The 10,599-nt window shown below is 34.5% G+C and overlaps 1 protein-coding gene across 1 annotated transcript in view; it reads right to left on the bottom strand.

Moving 5' to 3' along the window:
* LOC149775232 (spliceosome associated factor 3, U4/U6 recycling protein-like) overlaps positions 1–9,884 on the bottom strand; it is an 87,316-nt gene extending 77,432 nt beyond the window's left edge. Inside the window, exons 1-2 of the mRNA XM_089943998.1 lie at positions 9,677–9,884; positions 1,484–1,610 (exon numbers count right to left, since the gene is read on the bottom strand). Of these exons, the coding sequence (XP_089800124.1) occupies positions 1,484–1,610; positions 9,677–9,760 (211 nt within the window). The 5' untranslated portion in view covers positions 9,761–9,884. The remainder of the gene's footprint in view (positions 1–1,483; positions 1,611–9,676) is intronic.
* Positions 9,885–10,599: the final 715 nt, after the last annotated feature.

A 10,599-nucleotide genomic window follows, 5' to 3' on the forward strand; every position in this document is an offset into this window, starting at 1 on the left:
TGACATAAGCAATTTTTGTAGTGATATACAAGAAATGTTAGCAGTGATATATAATTATTTTTATCATTGGTTTAAAATTTTAGCACTGATATATAAGTAATTTTAGCAGTGAAATATAAGCATTTTTAGCAGTGACATATAAGTAGTTTTAGCAGTGATATATAATTATTTTTATCAGTGACATAAGCAATTTTTGCAGTGATATACAAGAAATGTTAGCAGTGATATTTAAGTATTTTTAGGAGTGATAAATAAGTAATTTTAGCATGGAGATTTAATTATTATTATCAGTGAAATATAATTAATACTAGCAGTGACATATAAGTATTTTTAGCAGTGATATATCAGTAATTTTAGTATGGATATCTAATTATTATTATCAGTGATATATAATTAATATTATCAGTCATATATAATTAATATTATCAGTGACATATAATTAATATTAGCAATGATATATAAGTATTTTTAGCAGTAATATGTCAGTAATTTTAGCAGTGATTATAAGTATTTTAAGCAATGTTAAACAAAATCTGGAAAGTAAGCAAGCAAGACTCCATTTTGCTGTTCGTCCCAAGGTGGTAATTACAGGGAAAAAGTGTGAGTTAGATCCTCTACTAAATTTACAGTTCAGAGCAATGTTGAATAAACATTGGAAAGTAGGTTACCATGACCAAAGTTAATAGCAAGATATGCCATACTCGAAGATTAGTCTCCTAATCTTTTATCAGGAATTTTAGTCCCAATAGTTCGATACAAGCTTTCTCCATAGTAGCATTTTAAAGCAGAGAGTTCTAAGCCAAGTTTCACACATTTTGGAGAGCCATAAGTAGAGCCTAACTGCAAACAACAGACCCTGATATACCATTGCAAATCAGGGTCTATGTTGTTTATTCCACAAATTACTCCCAACAAAATGCAAAGACTCAGATTTGATAGCACATTCTCCAAGCAGAGGTAGGCAGGACTCATGGTACTAATGATATTGAACAATGAGAACCAGTCTAGAAATGGGTGAAGATAAAACAGAGCAGATATTGGTTTGACTGGCCAGGATTGGTTGATAATGATACTGTAGTAAGATTTTTTTTAAAAAGAATCCTTTAAAAGATTATCCTAACTGTAACTGATAAAAATGACATTGTTTTATTGCTGGAATCTCTGTCTTTTTTACGGACTTTAATTTAGAAAACTCAGTATTGAAATTAGCACCTGGCTCTTTGGTGCAGAATTGAAAGCATATGTTTCAAACACATGTTGATAAAGAAAATGCCACAGCTCCTATGGTTTTCTCTATATATGTAAGCTATTATGAAGGATGTTTCTATACTGACAAATACTGGTCTGATAGTGACATTCAGAAATTTTAAGTTACGAATTTTTAGCATCATGGTGTTTACATAGGTTACTATGGGAACTGAATAAATACCATAAGTCCTGAACAGGATAAATTAGAAAAAATATATACAAGAGATATCATTGCCTTCTGTAAGCGGAAAGATGCTATGCATTCTCTCTCTGGCCTCCCTTAGTCTGTCTAGATCACCAACAGATTTCAGCAACTTGATCAGCTCCACATGGAGATTATAAACATAAGGACTGTCATTGATCTAAAGATAGAAAAACACAAAGATGAAAATTTCAGAACTGAAATGTTGTGAGCAGATTCAGTATACCAATCACTATCATGATATTTACATGTTGTCTTTCAAACTTGGGTCTTTTCTTGCTGTTCTCTGCAATGCAATATTTAATATAATGCAGTACAGTGTGACCCCACTACAGCATGCTGTTATAATAAAATTTCTGATATAACACAACTGAGGCATGGCTCCCCAAATTTCATGTAGATGTATTTTTCTCGGACATAAAAAAACACATTTTTCTTTCTTAAAAATGCAAAAAATAACAATTGATCTTAACAGTGCTTTGTTTTATAATAATCTGCTTATACTGACATCTGGCCTGAGTACTTACTGTATGCTGTGATACACTCCAATAGTCATGCTACCAAGACAAGTTACAATTGACTAACCTTTGAAGGCAGGAACAGTAACTGCTATAATTAACCAAACAATGATTAATTCATTTTTTTTAATGTACCCAGAGAAAAATAGTTTTTATGAAACTTCAAAGAAAACTTGTTACCTCTAATAATTGTTGCATATTCCAAAGTGATTGGATCATGTTTATTGTGCCATGAAAGTTTCCTTTTTGCAGGAAAAAAAGTATATGTTTATGACTGCTACCAACATTGGCATAAAAGCAAATTCAATTTCCAATCTTTGAAACGATATATATCCGGCCATCAAGTTTACTGAATATGGGGTATCTTGCAAAGATATTTGTTAAACTTTTTCATTTGTTCGTGTTTTCATTTCCCTATGAATAGCCTCATTCCCTATGAATAGCCTCATTTCCCTATGAACAGCCTCATTTCCCTATGAATAGCCTCATTCCCTATGAATAGCCTCAATTCCCTATTAATAGCCTCATTTCCCTATGAATAGCCTCATTCCCTAGGTAGCCTCAGCAAGATGATAGCTGTTTCCAGCTTCAAAAACTCCAGGCAAATTTTATGTACATGTTTATGTAGCATGTAAATAACTATAGCCACATGCTACTGGCGAAAATAAAGTGAACTGTTTAGTATCAATCATATACAGAAAACAAGGAATACCATTTATATATATATATATATATATATATATATATATATATATATATATATATATATAATTTTTGTTTTCTCAATGTGATCTAGACTCTAGTTCATGGATTTTTCATGTGCATGTACAGTACTTAACGGATTACGGATTGGAATACGGAAATCTAAGTTGTCAGTATACAAGTGTACTTCAGACTAGTTTGTCTTTATTGAATGTATTTTTGCACCTGCTATTATTATACACACACACACACACACACACACACACACACCAATTTTTTGGGTGTACATGCATCATTTTCTTCAGCTAACTGACTTGGTAGTTTATAACACTGTTCAGTCTATAACATGGCCAGGTTATATGGATCCTAATCATCGTGTTATAGTGGGGTCACACTGTATATACACAGCTTTCATCTTTTTCTTAAGTTATTTTAGAATAAAAATGGTTTTAAAATGAAAGGATTTATTATTTCAAGTAAACAGTATGAATTCTCCATTTTTTTTATTAACAAACATATTCCTTTAGCATTTGATTATTTGTATGTACACTACCTGTTTACTGTATATAAACAGCTATTATTTATGTGTATACTACCTGTATACTGTATATAAACAGTTATTGATTATTTGTATGTACACTACCTGTATACTGTACATAAACATCTATTGATTACTTGTATGTACACTACCTATATACTGTATATAAACAGCTATTATATGTATGTACACTACCTATATACTGTATATAAACAGCTATTATATGTATGTACACTACCTGTATACTGTATATAAACAGCTATTATTTGTATGTACACTACCTGTATACTGTATATAAGCAGCTATTATTTGTGTGTATACTACCTGTATACTGTATATAAACAGCTACTGATTATTTGTATGTACACTACCTGTATACTGTATATAAACAGCTATTATATGTATGCACACTACCTATATACTGTATATAAACAGCAATTGATTACACTGGTCAACAGTGAAATCATTACTAACTTGAAAAGGCCCTAATCTGTAGTATTTTGGTGTGCCGAACACGAATATGACCGTGAAAAATTTGTATTGGCTCTCGTTTTGAAGATATTCATATACCTCATTTTCTATGTTTCACTGTGTAAATTTCTCCAGTAGGACTGCAGCAACATCCGGAATAATGATGTAACATTGCATAATACCATCATGCTCACATCATCCACAGTTGATTGCATCATTTTCTGATGCAATGCAATACTAATGCCATGCGGCTGCTGAAGTAAGTTGACGTCAGCAGTGTACTAGACATGTGTAGGCCTATTATACTAATGCCAGGCGGCTGCTGAAGCTGACGTAAGCAGTGTACTATATAAAGCCCAATCAGATAGGTTCAGCATTTAAAATATTTTAGACGTTGTGCGAGACAGTTCAAGCTACTGTTACATAAAACTTATTATTTTATCCATTTACGTACAATAAAGAACAGTAATGCCTCGAAAGTGTGTTAATACCGCGGACAATTTTTGCTATATTTGTGGGGAAGTGACATTTGCCAACCAGAAGAAAAGTATCAATTCTCAAGTGAAGAAGGCATATCATCTTTACTTCGGATGCAAGGTTGGTGACCAAGACAAGCCTTGGGCTCCGCATATATGCTGTGCTACATGTACAACACAGCTTTCACAGTGGTTGAATTGCAAAAGGTCATCAATGCCGTTTGCAGTCCCAATGGTGTGGAGAGAGCCAAGCAACCACCTAAATGACTGTTACTTCTGCTTGGTTCCTCCTCTTTCCGGCGGAATAACGAAGCGAAAGAAGTCGAGAATAGTCTATCCAAACATTCCGTCTGCATTGAGACCAGTTCCACATGGTGAGGGACTTCCTATTCCAGAACCTCCAGCAGAATATTCTCTTGATTCATCTGACGAAGACAAAGGTGAGTCGACCTGTTCTTCTCCTGGTCCATCAGCATGCAGTGATCCAGATTTTCACTGTGGTGCATCATCAACCCCACACAGAATAACACAGGAAGAACTAAATGACCTGATTCGTGATTTGGACTTATCAAAGAACAAGGCAGAATTGCTAGGATCAAGACTCCAACAATGGAATCTTCTAGAAGAAGATGTCACAATTACTGCATATCGAAAGCGCCACCAGCAATTGGAGCCTTTCTTCAGAAAGGAAAGTAATCTGATATTCTGTTCCGATATTGAGGGCCTCATGAATGCTTTAAAAATCACTCATGACCCACAAGAATGGAGACTATTTGTGGACTCTTCGAAACTGAGTCTCAAGGCTGTGCTTTTGCACAATGGAAACATTCTTCCATCTATTCCAGTAGCGTATGCTGTCCACATGAAAGAGACATACGATAACTTAAGGCAGCTACTGAATTCCATTGAGTATAACAAGTACAGCTGGCACCTCTGTGGTGATTTGAAGGTAGTTGCCCTTTTAATGGGACTGCAGCAAGGATATACAAAATACATGTGTTTCTTATGCGAGTGGGATAGCCGAGCAAGGGAAATGCACTACATGAGGAAGGAATGGACTCACAGGCAGAATGTAGCCATTGGAGAGAAGAATATCCAACACCCAGCTCTGGTTGAGGCTCAGAAAATCTTGCTACCACCCCTTCACATCAAACTAGGTTTGATGAAGAACTTCGTGAAAGCCATTGACCGGACTTTGCCAGCATTCCGATACCTGCATGAAAAATTCCCTCGACTCAGCGAAGCAAAGATTAAAGAGGGAGTTTTTGTGGGTCCTCAGATTCGAGAGCTTTTCAAAGATGACCGGTTCAACAACTTGCTGGAAGGTGACGCGAAACAAGCATGGAATGCTTTTCGCCTAGTTTCTACAAACTTCCTCGGAAATGTTAGGGCAGAAAACTATAAGGAACTAGTAGAAGACATGTTGATGAAGTATAAGAAACTTGGCTGCAATATGTCTCTAAAGATTCACTTCCTTCATTCCCATTTGGATTTCTTTCCTAGCAACTCTGGTATTGTTAGTGATGAACACGGCGAACGTTTTCATCAAGATATCGCAACAATGGAACAAAGATACCAGGGAAAATGGTCCACTACAATGCTGGCTGACTACTGCTGGACACTCCTCAGAGATGCTCCCGAACAGCTGTACAAGAGACAGGCGAAGAAATCTAAGATGTAGTCAATGACTTGATTTTTTATAGGTAGGCTATTACAGTTGACCTTTTACTATTGGAATGCATTTCGTTATGTAAACATTAATTTCTTGCAGATTACAAAAAAACTAGAGCCAATTTTGCAATTTGACTGTCATATTCGTGTTCAGCACATAAAAATTGATAAGAATTGACTAATTTTATTTCAGTAACATGACTTTTGTAAAAATTTGTTGTCCAGTGTTATTTGTATGTAAACTACCTGTACACTGTAAATAAACAGCTATTATTTGTATGTACACTACCTGTATACTGTATATAAACAGCTATTATTTGTATGTACACTACCTGTATACTGAATATAAACAGCTATTATACATATGTATACTACCTGTATACTGTATATAAACAGCTATTATTTGTATGTACACTACCTATATACTGTATATAAACAGCTATTATTTGTATGTACACTACCTGTATACTCTATATAAACAGCTATTATTTGTATGTACACTACCTGTATACTGTATATAAACAGATATTATTTTTGTGTTCATTACCTGTAAACTGTGTGTAAACACCTATTGATTATTTGTATGTAAACTAACTGCATTATATATATATATATATATATATATATATATATATATATATAGATTTTCTGTTTGCAAACTTCTTTTATTTATCTGTTTCTTCAAAACAAGTATTAGTCAAGAGATCAATTACACACACGTTTTGACACCTCATTTAGATTAGCATCACCCAGCGAATTTTAGATCCTTCTGTAATTTCCAGAACACTTGCAATTTATCATACATCATTTTCAAAACAATAGTGTCAAAGTTTTGGGACTTCTTTTCTTTCCTGAAGGAATATAAACTCCCATGTAAACTATCACAAATCATCAAAGAATCAGCTGTTTTTCTGTCATACTGTCATTTTCAATTGTTTATCACATGTACTCACCACGTGGCATCTTTACATCTTTTCTTCAGTGCAAAGCACAAGGTTGCGATGAGCCTAATTCTCACAAGACTAGGACAACAAAATGTATTCAGTGAATCAAGTTTTGATAAAGAAAACAGCATTAAAGAGACCGAGATTCATGGAATGAATAATGGAATAGATAATTTCCATGAGCCACAAAATGAGGGGGAAAAAATTTCCATGAGCCACAAAATGAGGGGAAAAAATTTCCATGAGCCACAAAATGAGGGGAAAAAAATGGAACATATTAGCTTTATGCACTCAGAATTGTTTCTAGACTGCCGTTTCAGACGAGGTGTTGCTGGTTTCAACTATAACATAAGTGACTTGTGAACGTCTGTCAACACAAAGTCATATTGAGACAAAAGGCATTCAGTATTCAAAACAAGAAACTGTTCTCATCTGCTTAGTTTTTCACGTGTGTGTGTGTGTGTGAATTGGATTTTTAATGTAGCTTTATCAATTTTTCGGACATAACTGCTACAAGGTCTACAGTCTGGCCGTTTATAGTGATGTTTAGCATTGGGGCATCATGCCAGAGACATGTATAGCATCAGGTCCCACTCAGTCACATAATCCTGATGCCAGGCTGACCAGTCCTAACACTAACCTTTTAATGCTGAGTGCCTAGCGAGACAGCTGTCAGTACCATTTTTTAAAGTCCTGGGAATGTTTCTGCCAGGGTCTGAAACCATGACCACTAGACCACCAGAGCAGTCTACAGTTTCATACTTTTATTATAATGATAAATATTTCACAATAAATGCTGAGCAATCTGATGCCATACTGGTCCAACAACAGACTCATAATGTTGTGAATTACTTTTTTCATGACTAGGGCTCCAACTTGTTAAGGAAGAAGTCCTGGACTGTAACTTTGAAAATGCTAATGAGAACCCTGGGAATATCAAGAACTATAGTTCTAGGATCACAAATATAGGAGCAAAGATTTCAGATATTTCTGTCGCCCCACTATATGCACTGTTGTTTCTTGATGATACCCACATATAGACAACAAAACTGAAAAGATGAATCTCATGTTTCAAAGTTGATTTTGTTTTCATTAATGTTTTAAAAAGACATCAAGATAGTGTGAAAGATGAGGCAAATGAACACTTTGGTACAGTTGGTCACACTTTGGTACAGTTGGTCACACTGCAGGTACATTTAGTCATTTGCATTTTTATCAAAAGTATTCCCAAGTTAAGTCAATTTGAGCATTAATAGGTAGAAAATTAAAAACTGTAATAAATTTTATCATATTCCAGTGCAACTGCCAGAACTACTCAAGTTCATGGGATAGCTTAATTAACAAAAGCCCCTTAAAGTGATGGATGCTCTACTATCCAAAGAGAATTTCCAGGAAAGACTATTTCTTTTAATGCTTATTTAATCATCTATTTTGACTGAGTAGCAACAAGGTATTCAAGATGTCACCAATGTGTACCATACTGGATAATAGTTCAGCATCATTTTCATTTGAGACCAACTAGACAGCACAAGATGTCTTCTAGTGAAAATGCCATAACAATATGACAATCCATTAGTAGGAAGATTACTCCTACATGTAAGACCTTGACGCTGATATTTATTTATGTTTTGGGTGTCAAGGTCTTACTGCCAAATTAACAGCACTGTGTAGTGTGTTTTGATGTCGATTAACATTGTTACGAAAGTCAAATTTCAACAAAAAACAACTGGCAACTAAAATAATGGCACTTTTCTACAAAGTTAAAAGCATAATGTTTTAGTCAGACTTTACTTACTCTGATGTCTTTTCTCTAATAAATTCAAATTCTCACAAAAGAAATGGACCTGTTTTCAAGTTTCATTGGCCAACATTTCAGTTGACTGGAAAGTGATGAAACCCAGGAATGCCGAAATCAGGTTAAGTTGAACTATTATTCTTCAAAGAAATGAATAAAATATATTATGCCTATTGGAACTGTAAAGCAACATTTCATTTCATTCAAGAAACATATCTGCTACATGAAGCTACTTAAACATACTTCAGCATACCTCAACTACCATTGCAATGCAACAAATTCAAATGTATGTCAATGGAACATGAAAATGCGTCCATTTGCTAGTGTCATATTTTCATTTCACCAGGATAAAGACAGCACAGTAAGTATATTAATTACACATAAATTAGTGGGACAGTGTCGACATATATTGCCAAATGTATGAGATTTTCCTGAAACTTTGACTACTCATTCCGATGTTGACGACATCGGAACATGCTCATACAAGGCCATTATTTGGATAGTAAGACATAGCACTAAAACAAAACCAACATGTGGTACGTCTTACATTGTAGGACTAGTAATAAGATTTGCATTGTCGTAATTACTTCTCATGTGTGCAAATCAACAACATTCCAATAAAGTGAATAATTGCTATTTAAAGGTATCTGCAATCAAATTCCAGCAAATAACTTCCATTACTGAAATAGTCGGTTCTGAACTATATGACATGTAGGACTTTTATTAATAATATATATTAAAAGAAGTCAATGAAAACTTCAGAAGAAAAAAAAAAAGATTTTACTCATGTATTAAATATGACCTAGTTACAAATGCGCGACTGTGGACCTGGAACTTGCAGTGTCCGAAACTTACAAGCTCACACAGCACCAAAATGCATTCTAGATGCTCAATGACCATACAGTGTGTCACAATGAAATACATTTTAACAAAACTGGCTCGCGTGTCACGATTCATATCTGGACTGGTTTAAATAATGCCTGCTGCATTGCTTATAGGCAAATGTGCTTCATTAAATGTGACCGAATATTTCCGTCTGACAGAAACTACCCATGTTTTACTCTACTGATAAAACGAAAAGGTTGCAATGATTAGACATCAATAACATAACCAATTTAACGAGTTCTTCTGCCCGCTGTTCATTCGCATCATCATTATCTTCGCTCTCATCGCTGTCTGAATCGTCTGCCTCCATTTCCTCTTCATCGTCTTCGTCTTTTGTATCTTCCCTGGGACTGTCGGACAGCACAGTGTCGTTATTCTTAGGTTTCGTTATCCGCCATGCTTTCAAACCACTACTCCCTTTTGACTGAAGAATTAACAAGGAAGACAATTTTCGGATAGTTGTAACCAACTTGAAAAGCACAGCGTGGATATTGGTCACTGCGATCTCAAACTATCATTTTAAATTAAGTCTGATTAATTCTTCACTTTGTGAATAATCATAAAGTTAGACATGCGCAATGTTAAGAAAGAGTACCTGCCTTTCAGCGTTTGATTTCTCTTTTCCCCCACTGCATCATCTGTAGAATTAGCATTGGTTTGTTCTTTAATTGTTCGTCTAAATTGTTTTGTTTCTGATTTTTGTCGTTGCCCACAAGCATTTTTTTTGTGGTTAAATGAAGCCTGTAAAGGGTTAAAAATATATCGCTTTTCTGAAGATTTTATTTTTAATCAAAATAAAATTATGCAATCGTTTTCTTTTTTTTTCAATTATGCAATCGTTTTCTTTTTTTTTCTTCTCCTTCTATCGTTTCATTATCATATCTCATATAAAAAGCAATCAAAGTAAATGACATGTACATTATTGATGCATTCATCCTACTTACATTGCGAACATGTAATTGGTATACCTCTAGTGTAACCGTTTTCATACAATGTTTCATGTTTGTCTTTTTATACAGTACCATCAAATGAAAAAGTTAATGATAGTGGGAAATGGGGAGGGTTGTTAATATATATGCCGACTTTAAAACAACTAACATTATGTTAGTTAAACGTATACGATAACATTTTATGCACGTTTGCATGTTA

This window comes from Sinohyriopsis cumingii, chromosome 19 (genome assembly GCF_028554795.1).
Source record: "Sinohyriopsis cumingii isolate HCF-2022 chromosome 19, ASM2855479v2, whole genome shotgun sequence".
Classification (NCBI taxonomy): Eukaryota; Metazoa; Mollusca; class Bivalvia; order Unionida; family Unionidae; genus Sinohyriopsis; species Sinohyriopsis cumingii.